The sequence below is a fragment of the Ambystoma mexicanum genome, chromosome 9 (assembly GCF_040938575.1).
Source record: "Ambystoma mexicanum isolate Mex_15411 chromosome 9, UKY_AmexF1_1, whole genome shotgun sequence".
In the NCBI taxonomy this organism is placed as follows: domain Eukaryota; kingdom Metazoa; phylum Chordata; class Amphibia; order Caudata; family Ambystomatidae; genus Ambystoma; species Ambystoma mexicanum.
Window position 1 is genome coordinate 537,062,134 of NC_090931.1, and position 19,011 is coordinate 537,081,144.

The 19,011-nt window shown below is 45.5% G+C and overlaps 1 protein-coding gene across 2 annotated transcripts in view; it reads right to left on the reverse strand.

The window, feature by feature from the left end:
- Positions 1–1,776: 1,776 nt before the first annotated feature.
- INTS2 (integrator complex subunit 2) overlaps positions 1,777–19,011 on the reverse strand; it is a 1,100,863-nt gene continuing 1,083,628 nt past the window's right edge. For both annotated transcript variants that reach the window (XM_069615090.1, XM_069615089.1), the window contains exon 25: positions 1,777–6,726. In XM_069615090.1, coding sequence (XP_069471191.1) covers positions 6,554–6,726 — 173 coding nt within the window. In that variant the 3' untranslated portion in view covers positions 1,777–6,553. The remainder of the gene's footprint in view (positions 6,727–19,011) is intronic.

The window sequence follows — 19,011 nt, forward strand, 5'->3', positions numbered from 1 at the left end:
TTGCATACTGCCTAACTCTTCTTGAGGGAAGTCTGACTGTTCAGCCACAGCTACCAGGTAAATCTGGGTGGTACAGACTGCTACCAAGTGGGTTTACTGCTAACACCTGTAGTCTTAAATCTTTTGCAGTGGTCCCTAAGGGAACTGCATAGGTTTCTGCCTAACAGTCAGATGCAGCGCCGCCAGCATCGATGGCGTTGACACAGTCCTCGAAGCCGGAGCTCCGAGCGTGTCCTTCGACGACCTGAGCGTCGACGGCTTCGACGACTTCCTCGGAGCCTCGAGAAAGTCCGTCGACGCCCTCGACGCCTCAGGCGTCGATGTCTTACTCGAAGACATCACAGGTGCACACGGTCTCGAACGCGTCGAGGACCGGGACCTGGAACGGGTACGTCGAGAACGAGTCCTCTTGTCCGAACGGGACCTCTCCCGTGACTCGTGCCGACCACTCTTGTGAGCAGTGTCTCTCGACCTCTCACGGCCGACCCCACTCGGGGGCGCGGACCGTTTGGTACCCTGCGACTCGAGAATCGCCAGCATTTTCTTCCCGAAGGAAGCCCATTCCTCCGGCGTCGCACGGCTGCTGGGGTAAGTGACGTGCCGGGCAGAGTCCTCAGAAGGGCAGAGTCCTCAGAAGAGGACCTGGAAGAGGACCACCGTTGGCGCTTCTGAGAATGCCTCGAAGAGGCCGAGGAGTGTCGAGACCGACTCCTAGAAGGAGACCCATGAGACTTCCGACGACGACGCGGCGGAGAGTCCCTCTCGAATCATCCATCGAAAGCCCCGCAGACTTCGACTTCCGGGGCTTGGACACCCGACCTACCGACAACTTCTTCTTACGTTCCCGTAAGGCTTTGGACGTGAGCGACTGGCAGTCGATACAGTCATCCGTGTCGTGGGCCTCCCCGAGGCACCAGAGGCAGGCGTCGTGCGATCCGTCACCGATATCTTGGACCCACACTCCCCTGCACTTCTTGAAGCCGAGACGCGGGGTCGAAGACATCTTCTTACGAAGGATTTTCTCACAAAAACGAACAGGTTCGAAGAACCGAGAAGAACAGAACTCCAAAGAGTCAAGGCGTAACCGAGATTCACGAAGCAACATGTTCGCGGAAAAAACGCAACTGAGGCTACAGGCGTCGTGCGTCCTACTTATCACATCGGATGACGTCGGAGGAGGTCCTCGACGACGGCGCATCGACGCAAAAAAAGTTTCCGAAGCAGCACAGCTGTGGTGTTTACCTGTCAGATATGGAATAAGTCGGAGGACCCAATCCCCTCGAATTACACGTTGGTGTTAAGACGCTGAACACAGAGGAACAAAGGGACTGCCTAAAATGGAGAGACGCAGACATGAACAGTTCTATTTTGGCAAGTATTTTTGTACCTCACCAATTAAGCACATGACAATCCATTTCCAAATATGTTGAATTGGTGACATGCTTGTTGGGAATGGTTAGGGTACTAATACTCAAACTGACCTAGCCCACACATTAAGACCAGAGTTAAGATGGCCAAATGTATGTCACATTGTCATATAAGTAATGTATACACACCAATCACTAGTGAGGGTCAAAATCAGATGTGTACCGCAGTTTCCCAAAGAGCAATGCAAGAAACCCTTAAAAAAGATCAACGGTTGACACCTTTAAGTGGGAGCTTAAGGGTGGTTTTACCTTTAATGCCAATTCGTTGTTATCATGCTTTATGAACTTTCCCGAAATAAACATAGGTTTTATATATTTTTGCTACCAAATCAAATTGAAAGACAATAACTCAATTTAACAAATATTTTTTACCAAGTCTTTATAAACATTTCAAAAACATACAATGCACACAAAAAATTTCAAAATTGCTGAAAAGTAATATTAACATTGTTGACATCCGTATATCTGGTGAAATACATCTTTAGATTGCGCATATGACTAAATGGCATTTCAACTCTCAGTCGTAAAAAAATGGAATGTTTGCTGCATTATCCACACAGTATGAGGTATCATGACAAAATAATATCAATATCTTTACTCACTGTAGCAGGAAGAAAATAATCTAAACTGAAATACTACAAAGGAAGAAAACAAGGAATACATGTCACTTTTGAAGGAAACTACAATGAAATGGTCCTTGTACATGCCTCTACTGAGCCAGTTTTGTAACTATCGCAGCTAGTGTGTTTCACTGCAGCAATATTTGTGTTTGACCATTTAATACTGAATAGTGAAGATACACATACCATATATGAAGCTAAAACAACGAACCTCTGAAATAATAACAAAACATTGATCGTGGCCCCTACATTCCTGTTTAAAATTAGACATTCTGTTGTAAAAAAAACACTTTTCTCTTCAGCAGAAAGACCTGTGATGTCCAGTTTGCTCTCAAACTTCAGGTCACCAACTGCCATTCTCCAACTGTTAAGCATCCAACGATGACAACCAACGGAGGGGCTTCATTAGAACTCAAGCAGGAAGGACAGTAGGCAGTACTATATATGTTGCAAGGTCCTCAGCAGCTCATCATAAAGAATTACCAAAGCTGATAACTTTGCCATTTTCACAAGTTAGCACCATGTATACTTCAGCAGGGAAGCTATGCGGGCCTTAGACCCTTCTTAACCCTTCCTGCCTGTTCACCCACCCAGTACTATAGCCGCAGAGAATGAGGAATTGCCAGACGAAGCAGAAAAAGATACAATTGATAAAATGATTTTGCCAAATTATGTATCCGTCTAGATGTTGGATGAAACAGATTATGTGTTAGTCACAGAGCAGGGGAAAGCCAATATGACCAAGTTACAGACTGTCACAAGTTGAACGTCTTCAAAAGGCAGTGAATAGTCCTTTTGAATGGGTGAAGTGGACGTTGAGGTATTCAAGATTTTCTTATAAGTAAAACGCATTAACATTGATGGTCGATCTCAAGACTTTTCTTTTAATACGTTTTTTCTTTGTCATTTACCAGGTAGGCCACAACAATGCATTTTTATACCAGATTTGCTTTTGCAGTTTTAAAAGAAAAAATTAAATGCAATCACATCAAAATTATGGTTTCACTCTGCAAAATGGGCACAAGAAGCAAGAAGTTTCTTGAAAAGCTCTGCATAAGACACTGCACAGAAAGAAATTGGAATAAATATTAAGAAAATAAATGTGATTTATACCAGAGTCCATATTGTCCTATTAAAAAACAGAAACTAGAGCAAAAAGCATGAACTTCACTGCTCAAAATGCAGCAGTGAATGTTAACAGGGATGAAAGAAGGACCAAATGCAACTTTGCGCTTGCAGTGTTTGTCTAGGAGTTCTCGCCTGTTTTGTCGGTAATGTGACGGCACATTCAGTAAATACAAGTAGCGCTGCGTCAGTGTCTGACTTGTCCTTGTGACATCTGCTGGTACCCCACAGAGAGCCAGCCCTGCACAGATTGAAGAGCCTGCACTTGTGCAGCTAAGATTACTAGCAGTTTAAACAAATAGCAGGATTAGAATTAATTTTTGAGGGACTCGACCAGCGAACCACTGACATTAAAGCACAGAATCCTGCAACTTAACCAGCGAATCACTGACATTAAAGCACAGAATCCTGCAATTATCTAAACCCATGAACAAGTTATCCAACTAAATTTCACACGTCTACACCTTGTACAAAACCATGGATCCCAGAAACCATCTGACCAACTACAAGCAGGGGACCACATATTGAATCCACCATGCCTTGATAAAGACCCTTAAATCGAAATATGTGTTGGCTGTTCTGTTCCTTCACCAATACACTACTGCGTCTACGATTATAATTGTAACCTGTCACAAGGACAAATCAGACACTGATGCAGCGCTACATGTATTTACTGAATGTGCCATCACAGTACCAACAAATAAAACATAGGAGAAAACTCCTTGACAAAGAACTGCAAGCGCAAAGTTGCCTTTGGTTCTTCTTTTCTCCAGGTTAACCGCCTGGGACACTAAGGGTGTGGCTCCAGACCAAATCCCATGAAGTATGCGTTCTTGAACCACTCATCAATGTAATAAACATATGCCCAGTGCAGGGGATTACGCGGTTCATCACCCACTCACAACGTTAACAGATTGGCTCTGTTGTCAATCCTCTTCAGCTGTGATGCTGTTCAGTATCATCGACAACTGCCAACAAGTCTATCAAACGTATTCAGTTGATACACAGGTTCTTCTCAAACTATAGGAGGGATCCGGGAGTCACCAGGGTGTCACTGATGAACTGTTGAAGAATAAGACTTTGATACAAAAGAAATGGCAGTGCCAGAATGGAGTGACGATCTAGGGCCTGTTACTATAAGGGGTGAAGCCAGTCGAAATCCGTGCCCTTAACATATGCAATGCTGGATTTTTTTGGGTACTCTGTGTACCCTAAGTTAACACTGCCTCAAAAAGTGAATGCCAACACCTGCAAATGATATGCGGGATTACCTCTACCTCCTTCTAGCTCACCTGATTGGTTTGGTCTCCCCCGTCATCAACTAGAGTAACCACATCTTTGCTGGACTAGCCAATAAAATGTTGTGCAAGGTTCAGAAGTCCATGAAGTACACACCCCATTTCATAGCTTAAATCAAGAAAAATACTTGACATACATCAGACCGGACGTCCTTGTATTGCCTTCCCGCCAAACAGTGATCAGACTTCAAAGTTTCATGACAAGTGCAAAACCCCTTGACAACGTCGAAATTGACAAGAAACTGGATACACTGTGTATTATCTAGGCCATTAGTGTCAGGTGGACCATGTACTCGAAACCTCCTTCAAAAGTAATCAACTGATGTGACTAGAGAGATTTCGATTTTAAGGAATGTCTTCCATATGTCGGCTTGTATATGGAGGAGTAATTCATACTGGTTATGTTCCCCATAACATAGTATTATATCCTGGTCTCACGAGTTTGACACAGGGTGCTTCTGTATACAAGTATCAGCAAATCCATAGTTTACCCAAGGTCTATTTACTCCTTTAAAAAACAGTAATCCAACACTTAGACGACTGTGCTCCGAACACCTACCACCGAGTTTGCACTACCAAGTAGTAAACATCTTTTGGTGCCTCTTATGATATATATCAACATTTAGCAGCTCTTATAATCAATTATACCCATTAAAATGACAGAACCTAAATGTGCAGATGTCCACCATCTTTATTAGGCCAGAGAAAGATCAACTGTTATAATGCAGATAGGAGCAGAGGATGCAGTTGAGCAGTTTGAGGAAGAGCCTACTGGGGGATGTTACAAGGGTTATAATAGACAGCCATCATTGAATCCTAAGCGTTAGGTCTGTTCATTGGTGTGTGTTTGGTTTAATTCTTACTTGCTATTCCTCTCTGTGGCTGCTCACATCAAAGTGAGCAATGGGCAAGAAAATGAGACTCTTTAGGGTTACCAGACATTTGGTCGAATGCATTTGATCGAATTACAATATGGTCGAATCAATTTGGTCGAAAAAATGGTCGAATTTTTAATTTTTTTATTTTTGGGGGGGTCCCCCCAACCCAATTTTGGTGTTAAAACAACTTTTTTTTAACCTATTTTTACCTATACTAGAGCAAAAAAAAATATATACTTTTAAAAAAAAATTCGACCTTTTTTTCGACCAAATTGATTCGACCAATTTGGTCATTCGATCAAATATATTCGACCATTTGACTGGACAGCACTCTTTAGTTCATTAGTAGTGATGAACGTCAACAGTATTGTAAATATCAAAAGAAAAGAAGCACAACTTTTACATTCTGAAAAAGTGTCCATTTTCGACTTTCTCAATAGCAATTTAAAGATTCCAGAATTGCGATGTAGCAATACAAATGAGTTTGATATTTCAAAGTAACGCAACCTTGGCATGAGAAGTGTATCCTCAGTCCCTTTTCTGAATATCTGTCCTTAATACACAGCGGTTTGTCCATAGTGGCCATCCATAGACAAACTCTTCAAGACACTGGGGTGGGGATTTGATTTTACCCACACAGTCCCACTTCCATTAAGCAGGTCAGCAAACAATACAGTCTGGCCCAATGTAAATAAGTATGCTTGTTTTAAAATGTATTACATTTAAAAAACATATTGATGTTTCTCTTGTCGCCATCAGTTCGGATGCTCATCTGGTACAACAAAGTTTACTCTTTGCCACAATGTACTTTCTGTCCATGCTGGCTACAAACAGTTTACTCTTCCAAACAATTCTTTGATGCATTTCCACTTTAGGAGCACTCAAGTCCATGTAGGTTTGCCCACTTCAGTGTGTGGAACGTGTAGCCGTTCCAAAGACAAGATGCTTCCAAAATGTAATTCTCAAGTGTTCATGAGACACACAACAGTTCTACCGCTGCTGCAGCAGGCACAGCAAAGAACCATGGTATAGACTGCAATTCTAAATACTGAAACACTCTACATTCTTTGAATCTCTCTGTAATGCATGTCCGAGAAAGAGACGTGGCAATGACCTATCAACAATTGTGTTCCATAAACGCCAAGAACACATGTACAGGTTGGCCGTGTTCACGAGTGGATGGCTTGCAACGGCCATCAACATTTTTAAACACCTGCAACACTCATGTTAATTATTTCCACTATGGTGCTTTCGATGCAGTGGCAGAGCTGTACATCCGGGTCTGAGCTCTGAGTGTCCTTCGCTCCACTTTTGCAAGATGTGCCGTTTTTCGTTGCCTCAGGGATTTGCTTGGGCTTTTCTTTCAGCTGCTGCAAACCTACGCATTAAGATAAAACTGAGTTTGAAAAAAAACACAGCAAGCCGTTCGAAAGAATGCATCCTGCAAGAATGGGGTGAGTGCTTGACACGCAGGGGCTTGGTGGCACAATACAAAGTCACACAAGCCAATAAACTACAAGCTTGGGACAATAAACTACAAGCTTGGGACATACGCGTTCTACTTTTTGAACATTTTTGACCATCTAACCATTTCAATACCCGTGCGTTTTCCCCCCTCAGTTCTGAATCTTTACTGCCAGCACCACCCCAAGCACACACCTGTTTGCAAAATATACACAGATGCACACCTTAACAATAAGGGGTCTTCTTCCCAATTTAAAAACAACGATTTGGGAAATATTTGACAAAGTTAGGTCTTAAAACAATGCCACAGTGTCATTGTTTTTCCAGCGCAATTTTACGATGCAACTCGACTTGAGCAGAAGAATGGATACAAATAAAAGAAATAAAAGCCTAGCCAAATAGTGCACAAAGCGTCGCCTCCAGGGCCCCATTGGCGTCCTCTCCTGTCGCCGTGTCCATCGCCCATGTTATCTACTGAAGTGGTCCGCTCTGGGAGAAGGCGAAGTAACAGTCTGAGGAGGAGGAGTAGTAGGAAATACCGAAAGCCGGAAGAGAGAAAGACACACAAGGGGTAAGGGCAGGAGGGTAAAGAAAGACGCATGATGCCAGCAGAAACGGTTAGAAGGGCAGGCCGTGGAACTACCATGAAGTGAGTGAGTGTAAAGGGAGGAACCGAGGGGATTTCCCGTTTTCCTAACTGAAAAGGTGAATTTCAATGAGCAAGCCAAGTTGAGGTGTTTACAACCACGAGAGTGAGATGGCAGCACTCCCTCTCCCTTCTACAACAAATACTTTCAATCTGAACATTTCAGATGCAATCAAAAATAACATTGAACTTTAATTAAAAGCACCTCCAGGTGTTGAAATGCCTTCATCCCCACTACACATCTAACCAGGATGCTATCTGTCTGTCTGTTAGAATTGTACACACAGCCTATCAAAGCAAAATAAGGACCTGAAAATGGGTGGGAATTTGCCTAGTAGATTTCGAAAGAAAAAAACGCAGATGTATAAAGCACCCAACTATATAGAACAGAGAGAACAGCTGCATCTTTTGTGGATAACATTACGTCCAACAGACAACGCCATATTTCAAAACGTATTTTCTAATGTAAAGAAACATTTCTAGACTATATAAATGCCAAGTGTCCACTGTACAGAAAATATAGTGTTCTCACAAATAGTTTCAAGACCCTAAAGACACTCCTAATTGAATGAAGTGCAAAAACAGAACTGTTCTTTAGAGTGGTCATCATCTGGGGTCTGCCCAACAGAGTGTACAGTATAATCTCTTCCTCGAGAAAAGATCAGTGTAAACTCCCATAGCAAACATGCCATGCAGTAAAGTGTCACACTGCATGGCTTGCCAATGTGGCCCCAGCAACAAGAACATGACACAGACCACCCAATTCGTTACCACATTTCCAAGTGTATTATTGTGCCTCTATCTAGTCAATACGATCAATGAAAGAAAACGTATGCATGATTTTTGAGTACATATATGAATGCTTCAATGAAGACTCCAGACGGCATTAACAAAGTATGCGTGCACAACACACTATTTTTCCATTGACCATTCTCCAATGGTCAACCAAGGGGTAAAGGACTTGCCTCATTCTGACATGATCAATGTCTAGCCATTAACTGAATTTCATGAATCGTTCATTAACATGGCTAGACACATGCCCCTATTCCCTTGACACCGACCACTTAGGAACAGACCTACACAAGATACCTGGGCTGCCGAGCCGTATGTAGCAACACAGACGTAAAGCTATCTTGCACCCGCACCCCCCCCCCCCCATTAACCTACCTCACCAGACTCTCTTTCAGAACCCCTAGAGTGCTGGGAGACAATGCAAAAGACAGCGGCGTGCAGTATAAATCCCAATAACACCCAGGAGGATTGCTCAGGGGAAACGTGCTCGCCTTGGAAGCAAGGCGACACGGAGCACCACAGGTTCGATCTCCAGGTCCGCGCTTATAAACCTCTGGGTATTAAGCACGTTATAAATAACCTATCAAATCATATCATAACGTAAGAAATAACAGGTATGCAGTCTATTGCAAACCAGATGCAAATATACCAAAGCACCAAATCACACAGTATAAAATGTCTCAGGCAGCAAACCTAGAAGATACTCATTGATCCCTTTAGTGTAAACACAATTGTTCTCCACTATATATCCGTGCTAGCCCTATAGACCTATTCACACCCAGATGGAGGCTCTAGGCAAGTGGTCTTAAAACCTTTTTGACCTGGGTGCCCCCCTGAGCAAAATTTGGGCAGGCTGGGTCCCCCCAAAAATGCCAAATGGACATTATGTATTGTGTGCCATCACTGCACCCTACTCCCAGTATAGTCCCTGGTCTCCCCCACCTGCTTCCATCACAGTCGCTGGGTTCCCTCATCCCACTCCTACCCAGTCCCTGGGCTCTCCCCACCCAATCACACACCCTGGGCTCTCCCCACCACTATCCCATGGTTCCCGCTCCACTGCTGCCACCACAGTCCCTGGGCTCCCCACATCCCGTTTCCAACACAGTCCGAGGGCCAGTGGCGGCTGGTGAATTTTTTAAGTGGAGGGGCATAATTATTTCCCCCAAAAATGCCATAGCGACCAAGCGCAGTGAGGAAGCCCGAACCAATGAAGGGGGTATGGGGGGTTTTTCCACCCGTGATTTTTTTTAAAATAATGGTTAAAATGTTGCACTGTAGCGCATACTTAAAAATAAAAATGGGTAAATAGCCAAACAGTTTGCAATTGGTGCTGGGGGGCCCAGGGGACAGGCATGACATTTTTTACTGGACATCTATGATAGATGTCTAGTAAAAAGGGTTTATAGTGATAGCATCGAATGCAAAAGCATTGCAAAAAATGTATTTAAAAAAAAAACATTTTTAAATGGGGTGATCCCCTCAACCCCCGTTTTTTTATCCCTTAAAACCCATTATAATAAAAATAAAACATTTAACTTTAAAAAAAATGCTTTTGCATTCGGTGCTTTGTATTCGATGGAATCACTGGATACCGTAAAAAGATACCATCCCTGTCCCCTGGGCCCCACTGGGCCTAACACAATCAACATGATTATGTGTCAATGCAAGGCGCTAGGGTGCCAAGGGGGAAAGCATGGTATTTTATGTTGGACATCTATAATAGAAAACCAGTAAAAAAATACCATCCTTGTCCCCTGGGCTCCACAGCGCCTCCGAAGGAGAGCTGATTTTGGCAGGTGGGTAGGGGGATTGTGCAACAAAGGCATTTAGGCATTTTGAAAATGCCTTTGGTTTACAACCCTCCTTCCCCCCCTCTATTCACCACTTGACAAAATCAGCTCAACAGACCAAAACAAACTAAAACACACGCACACACACATACAACAACCACTATCATTCACACGAGCATCCATCACCATACACTCACTCATAACACAAGCATACATGCATCCATACACATGTTTAAATAAAAAAGAAAATGAACATAAAACGTACCTTCTGCATTGGCCTGCGTGTGGGTGCGGAAATGCCCTGCTCCAGGCTGCTCTGTCTGTATGTGCGAGGAGGCGCAGAGCCCCCCTCGCACATACAAACATGCAGTGACCCAGCCAGCATTTCCAATGAGCTATTCAATGCTGGCAAAGCAAAACGCCCCAGCACTTGCATGGCTCAGTGAGCATGTGCGTCTGGGGAACTAAACTGAACTGCCAAAGGGAAATAGTGTTTCCCTTTGACAGTTCAGCCAGCAAAGGAGCACTCCCTCAGATGGAAAAATCAGCTGAGAGAGTGCTCATTGTTTCACTGGGCTGGCTCCTTAGCTCCTCCATAATGGGGTCAGGGATCCACTGGTTGGGCACCCCCTCGCCATTATGGATGAGCCGCCAGGCTCGGACTGGCCTATAGGGCAATGCCTGTACCAAATATGCAAAATGCTAGTGTGGTCCAGTCAAAATGGGCCACATTTTTGATCAACGTGGGCCAGTTTGAGGAGTTACTTCACTATGCAGTTAGTCATTTTGACCATTGCTGCTGAATAAATATTCTTTAAATATCACTATTGACTTACTTTTAACACAAAGCACTCCATTGGGTACTATTCAAACATTCTGTGAATAAAGGAATTAATATCCATTTACAACTGAAGGCCACTTTTTCATTGGTGCCTGAGATAGTTTCATGCTTCAGCCCGACCATGTGAGTTGCCCCTATCCATTTCTTCCAATCTGAAAACATAAATAAATAAATAAAAAGAATCACTGCCCCTCCTTCCCCCCAGCAGGGGTGCCACCCACAGTTTGAATTCCTTAGAGTCTAGGGGTTTACGAAATGTTGTCCGGAGAGCTAGGCAGAGATAAATGAGAAACGAGAAGCCCTAATCTATTTGAGCTGCCTCAAGTTTGTCTGGAGGAGCAGATAAACAGAAGCACTCCTACATCCCATCCCCTTTCCTCCCTAGGACAAGATGTTTAATGGAATGGGTACGGATCGGTGTCTGTTGGCAAGCAGCAGTGCTATGTGTCACCGAACTTCCCTCGCACAGTCAGGTGCACGTGCAGCGCCAACCCCTAGCGAATGCCCTCTTGCAGGCATGCGCCCCACCCAGCCGAACCGCGGGTTCCTTTCTCCGTGCTGGACAGGACCTGTGCCCAAGTGGATGTGCATCTTACACCCACATGTACATCCCCCGTCCGTCCTACACGCTGATGCCCAGCAGATCTAACCATATGCAGCATGTACACTGAGTTTTAGCCCCGCTAAGGTAGGTACAACATCTTTAGAGTGCTTAGGGGTTCACGCGCCTGCCATCTTTACAATGCACGCAGAGGCCACCTGTACGCAGGCTCGCCTGCTGTAAAGACATCTTCAAGATCGCTCTAGCTCAAGAAAAACAAGCACGTTTGTGTAGCACAGAACAAAACGTAAGGCAAGTAAACCTTTATTTACTTGGACATATCGTTCGGGTGATTTGCTGAAAAAGCAACATTAGACAGAGACGGGTTTAACAGACAATCCCATCACGGAAACTCTAGGTGACTACGGCCTGAAGTGGCTTATGCAGATGAAGGGTGAGAACCCAAAAATGCTCAGGTGGTCCATTAACCTGCAAGGGCTATCCTTCACCATAGAGCATAGACCAGGGAAGAGTCACGATAATGCAGATGGCCTTTCCAGAAGGTATGTTGACCGTCTGGATGAGGGTGTCTATCTCGTGGGAGATTGGGCACCCTAACCTTAGTCTGGGGGGGGCGACTGTGATGCTGGAAATGCATTGGAGGGACAGGGCCTTCCTGTCCTTGTCCTGTAGTCCTTTATCATTTGTGTTCTGTATTGTCTTCCGCCTAGGAATCTATGCTTCTGCCCAGGAGTCCATGTAGGACTCCTGGCGGTGCAGCGCTTCCTGTTTTCTGGTTTGGTGTACAGACTCATGGGATACCCTTATGGCAACCATGGGTGGGGGTACAACCCTGTGCCCCTAGTGTATGTTTTTGGGCTCCTGTGTGTGGCCCACAGAGCAGGGTATGGGCTGGTGGCAGCTCCATGCTGAATTTGACAGGTGCTCTGAGTATCCTCCATTTTGGGATTCCCAGGCCCTGCCATTGGAATCAGTTGATTCCTGATAGGAAACAAGATGGCCCCTGTGGCCTCTTGCTTTCTATTGCCCGTTATCTTGTTTCCCCAAAGTCCTGGGAAGCCCTGACTCTGTCCCTCCCCCCTGACTGGCTGTTGGGTGGAAGTTCCATATATGGTGTTGTCATGAAGTCCAGGCCAGACTGGCTGGAGCCTTCCCATTGACTGTATGTTGTGGGTACACCCTGTGGGTGGGCCTTGGGTGAATGGAGTGTGTGACCAATATGCACTTCTTGTTGTGGATGTCCGATTTCTAGTATGAAGTACAATGACTGAGACAGCCCTGCCCGAAACTGGTATGAATGCAGTGTGTAGTGTTGAATGGCTGGGTACTTGTCCCAATCCACATTCCTTGTTGTGAGTGTCTGAGCGGGAGGAGAATGGACTGTATGTCTGATTGGCTGACTGACTGTTGAATGCCCTTCTGAGTGATTGGTTGCCTGAGTGTGACCCAGCAGAATGAATGAGAGATCAACTGGTGAATCTGGGGGCCTCTCACTGCTAGAATTCGTTCAGAAGCTGAAGTTGAAACTGACGCTTGATCTCGACAACCAAGCCTGAAGAAGAAGGTTGAATGCTGTCTCCCTTTGCCGAAATCTGAAAGCCGCCGTTACGTCGAGACTGATCCAAGAGAGGACCTGGTTAGGCACCCTCTTCCCGTGCTCCGAGGGATCATCGAGCACTGCTAACCTTTGCCGAAGCTCCCTGGAAGTCAGACCCTCGACAGGCTGCCGACCGGAGACGGGGACCGCCGAGGAGAATGAAGATAAGCACCGGACATTCCGTCCACCGTCGTCGACCAGGGTTCGCAGGTTTGCTATAACCGATGTCGAAGCTGTGTTGCCCAGAAGAGGGGATCGCTTGGCACCGTGCTACCGACGAACGGAGCCGCAGCGCTCCTTTGCCTAAGATTTTTGATTCAAGAACACGCTCGTCCGCACTGCCTGCCTTATCCCACCGGAGAAGGCTAGGCCGTGGACGCGCTGAGGAGCATCCGCCGGTGGGTTTCCCACCACCCAAAGACTGTAGAGACGCCGGATGACTCAACGGCCTTGCTGGGCCACAGTTCTTCACAAACTCTTTGCGGCCCTGAACTATCGACATCGAGGTGCCCCGCACGCCTCTTCCTTCCAGGACGTCTTCGCTCCGTCGTCGACGAGCACCGCTGGGACCAAGCTGCCGCTTCGGCACCGAGTTCACTTTCTTTGAGGGATCTCGATGATCCGAGGCTCCTTCTTTAAATGGGGCCAATCAAGAAGGATCCGTCGACGACCCGTCGTCGAACTCTGCTATTCCAGGTACATTGGGGTGGTAGAAACATTGTAGAAGGGAATAAGACTAATTGGACAATATATGGACTGGGCTGGTAGTGTATCTATTTTACAGGTTGCCCCGGTGGGGGGATCTCCACACAGAACTGTGTCTAGTGGTAGGGGTCAGTATTCTGCCAATTGTTCTAACCAACTGCTTTCCCTCCTATGTCTATTGGTGGTTACCTTTATTAAGTGATTTGTGTGGCATTTAACCAGAGTACACTTGAATGAAATCTGATAATAATTGTGGTACCACTTAGAACTATATATATTTGCCATTGTAGATTAACTGAGCACAAAGTGAGTTATTGTGATTGTGTATATAACCTTGGACCTTAATTATATAAAGACTGTGTTTTAACTAATAGTGTGTGGACATTCCTTTGTGGGGGTTTGGGGACCACACTGTACTTAAGAACCAGCCTGCATCACCTCCTGAGAAGCTAGGCCTTGATTGCTCGACCTGCGATACACTATAGAGAATATTGACTGGGGTCCTCTGTGCCTCTCCTCTGCCATATAGAGAGCAGGAGTACAGACACCTCCCTCCAGTCTTTACAGGTGGTAGTGGTATGGAGAGGGGAAAGCAGGGATGTGGAGAAGAGAGAGCAGGTGGGCAAGTGATAGAGTGATTCACGGAAAGGAATATCAGGGCCTGGAAGGAACAGCAAGGGTAAAAACCCAGGTGTCTGGAAAGGCACAAATCTTTCCCGTTGGGAAAAACATTGGTTAGGAACCTGTAGATTGTTCCCTGGGGAAGTTTAAGTAATAGAAAAGGCTTTAGCTTTTAGGCCATCACCATCAGCCAGATCATTAATTGGACAGTACGGGGTACCAATCTCTAGTACCAGTCTGGGGTTGAGGAGCACCTGGGTTAGGGTGAGAGCACCTTTTCCTAGGTTAGAGAGAGGGGGACGGCCATTAGACCCATTGTTGAATCAACAACACAAATACTTGAGCTGTCTTTGGGAGTTGGTGTATTAATTGAGGCTATCTGGGACAAAGAGGTCATTAGATCCAACCTCCCTTCTATTTTTAGGTAGGCTTAGAAATCTAAGGGATAATTTACTCACAGTAATGATTTTTCTATGGATTCTTCTCCCACAGATTCCTCATCTGATAGATATCCTCATCCAGGTCTGCTGCTTCGGAAAACTTCAACAAGGGGCGTTACTGGACCTCGACTTGGCCGCAATCCGTCTTGCTCGGCGCTCGATCGTATTCCAGTCGTGACATCAGGTGTCATACATGTACTGCGTCACTACGTCCCGTACCTTAGTTACCCCCTTTTCCGGTGTAATTGAATGTTGCAGAGGAAACAATGGGAGACAAGACTAAACAGCCTACAAAAAAACTTGGAAAAGGGAAATATACCATAATGAAAAAAATAAAGCTTTTGTTTTCTTTTAGAATCAATAGAAAAACAAACAACTAGCCAGATGGGAGCGATCACATCAGAGCCAACGCCAGGCGTCTCTTCGCTTAGATAGGTGCGCCAGGCCATAAGAACTTTGTGAGCGGGAATGTACGGGAGGGGAGATGAGAAATCTGTGGGAAAAGAATCCATAGAAAAGATCACTATGGCGAGTAATTTCTCCTTCAATGGATTGCTTTTCTCCCGCAGATTCCTCATCTGATATACTCCCCAAACAGTTAAGATGACAGAGGTGGACAGAAAGTGTTACAATAGCAGATTTTGCAGCACTGCCCTACTAAAACGTGTGTCAGCAAAGCACGCAACATCCACACAATAGTGTCTAGGGAGGATTACCAAGTGGCCGCACGACAAATGTCCCTAATGGGGACTCTTCTCGGTAAGGCTGTGGAGACCAATACTCCTCTCGTCGAGTGTGCCCTGATGCCTGAAGGAAGCTCTTCGCCTGCAGATTGGTAGCACTCCGTGATGCACAGGAGGATCCACCTCAATAGAGTCTGCTTAGTTACAGGCAGACCTTTGCATGACAAAGAATGGGCCACGAACAGCTGATCAGGTTTCTGGAACTCAGAAGTCCAAGCAACATAAAAGCCCAAAGCTCTTTTGGGGTCTAAGCGATCGAACTGCTCCTCCTAGAGGGATGTGGTGGAGAGTAGGAAACCGGTACGTCTATGGCCTGAGAAAGGTGGAATTCAGATACCACTTTAGGAAGAAAACCAGGTCTAACTTTAAGGTAAAAATGTTGCCGAAAGAACTGAAGGAACGGGGGCTTGCAACACAAGGCCTGGAGTTCGCCAACTCTCCTGGCTGAGTAATCACAACCAGGGGCGCCAAGTACGTGGGTGCTACGGGGCCCGTGCACCCACCAGCAGAATAAGTTTGGGGCTGAGCCACCTCTGGGCAGGACAGAGAGAAGACACATGTCTCCCTCTCCGCCGGCCCGGTCCGTGGCACTGGGATTGTCTGCTGTGACGCCCAGCCGCACTAGGACAGCAAAGTACCTGTCACATTTCTCACCTCGGAGAACAGTGTATTTACTTAAGCAAATATACTGCTCTTCGAGGTGACAAAACAGGCATTATTGAAGTGAAGGCAGAGGACAAAAGCCTGCAATGGGGATATCAGTAGTCCCCACTCCCCCTGTGTTGCAGCTGAAGGCTAAACTGTTGGCTCAGCTTTTACATGACCCATGCTGCCAATTATCTACATTAACAAAGAAAAGTATGTTTGTGTGCATGCAGGGATTGTATGTATACATGCATGTATGAATGTATGTGTGCATGCATGCGAGGGAGTGTGTAAGTGGTTGTATGTTTGTATGCTAGGATGTTTTTGCACGTGCACACCTATGAATGAAAACAGTGTGAATGGTGTACATGGGTGTGACGGCGCGTTTTAACGAGCGCACAGTCTAAATGTTCTGGGTGCTGTGTGAATGACAGATCAGCTATGTGGGTGCATGTGTCTGAATGTGTCCATATCTCTGTGCATCTGTGTATGCAAGCTGGGGCCTGGGGAGGGGCATTAGAGCATGAGCATTTTTTGACAAGAGCATGGCATCTTTTACTGCCGTTTTTGGGCAAAGGGAAGCCAACTTGAGTGTTTTTATGTGATGGTGGCATTGGAGTGGGGGTGGTGGGGAATACTACAGTGGGGCTGGCCTGGCTGCCTCTTACTGTGGCATGGAATGTTGTACTTGCATTAAGGTCAAAGGAAACATGAGTGTTCTTACATGGGGAGGGCATGTTTCCTTATTTTGACTTGGGATATTTTACTGGTGTTAAGGTCAAAGGTAACAAATATTCTTACATCAGGGGAGTATAAAATGATTGCAACATAAGTGTTCTCATATCGGGGGATTGGTGTAATGATATGCTTTTATATAGCGCTTTCGCCAAACGCTGTACAGAGAACATATTTACATAAAATCTATCACCCAGCTGAAGTTTGCACTCATTTAATGAGCTTTATTTATTGATTGCATTTATTGACAGCGCCCAAACCCGTAAGTATCGCAACACTGGTTCAACTTGGTGAGCAGAGAAAACAGTCCAGTACAGAGTAAGAGAGAGGTAACAGTGCAAAAGCAACATAATAGTACAAGGGCCATAGAAGACGATGGAGATCAGGGAGGTAACTTTGAAGTATGAAAGGCTAAGTTGGCCCTGCCAGGATTCGAACCTGCAAATCACACTCGGAATACAACAGCATGCACTCAGCCTGCTGAGCTATCTTACCCACTAGCCAGCAAGAGCATGTTTTCTTACTATGGCATTGCAGATTATTACTGATGTTGAGGCCAAAGGCAACATAAGTATCCTTACATTGAGATGGGGGCATTCGTGCAGCATGCAAGGCTATGTTTTTTTTTACTGTGGCATGACATTTTTTACTGCCGTTAGGGAGCAAATACACCATTCTTATATGGGGAGTGGGGGATTTGTGTAGCCAGCAAGGATATACTGGAGGTTTATGAGAAAGAATCTACATACCTATGTTTATTACACAACTTCTTTTATTACATGCCCTAAATAGATTTTTTTGGTTAACATTATCTTGCATTGTAGGACTTCTAATTTACCATTAGGGATTTACAATCCTCCCACCACCGCCCACAGCACCCCACAAAAACACCACCTCAATCACAATCTTCTTTTGACTCTTTCTTCCCACTCACACACTAAAAATTCCTGTCGCTGGTATCGGACAGCCGCCAGTCAGGCTCTCCGGAAGACCTGTGCCCACCCACATTACTCAAGAAAATACTAACCGCCACCTGTGCAGGTAACGTTGCTCACGCAATCCTTAACCACTCATTCAACTCAGGATCTTTCCCGAAAGCTCTAAAAGCATCCTACACCAAACCCATTCTCAAAAAAACGACGCTCGACCCACTTCTTCCCCAAAACTACCGACCTATCTCCAATACACCTTTCATCGCCAAACTGATTGACTGAGCAGCTTACAAACAGCTTGGCAAATTTTCTGAATCAAATGACCTCCTAGACCCAGCACAATCAGGTTTCAGACCACTAAGGGGAACATAAGCCTCCCTAGTGGCCACCTGGGATGACCTAAAAAGAACAGCCAACGCAGATGGCTGCGCTGTTCTCATCCTTCTAGACCTTTCCGCAGCTTTCAATACCATCGATCATATGATTCTACTAGACATACTACAAACACTAGGAATCAAAAGCACAGCCCCCTCGTGGATCTCTTCCTTCATCTCCAACCGGTCGCAAATCATGCACCTGGACCAATTCACATCCATATCACGTCCAGTTTGCAAAGGTGTTCCCCAAGGAGCATCCACGTCACTGATAATCTTCAACTTCTACATACAACCCATTCCGCAATCATCCGTCCGTACAATCTTACCTGCTACAACTACGCAGATGATACCCAGATCATCCTCAAAATCCCAAATTCCGAAGGATCCGGCAGCCCGACCTGGCATCCTGCCTCTCTGATATTGATCACTGGATGACAACCAACCACCTCATCCTCAACCCTGGGAAAACCAAAATCCTACTCTGCGGAAAAACATCACCCATCCCCCAACCAATCCCTTGGCTAGACTCTCTAGGACAAGCACTGGCTCCTTCAAATGTGGTTAAAAACCTGGGATGCGAATTCAACTCAGATTTCTCCCTCACCCAACACACCACCAGCGCATCCAAAACCTGTTTCTTTCACTTACGCATCCTCAGGCGGATTTTCCCCTACCTCACATATCCCCACCGTTTCTCGGCCATCAACTCCATCATCCTCTCCCGCCTTGACTATGCAAACTACCTCTACTTAGGAGCCCCTGCATACCAA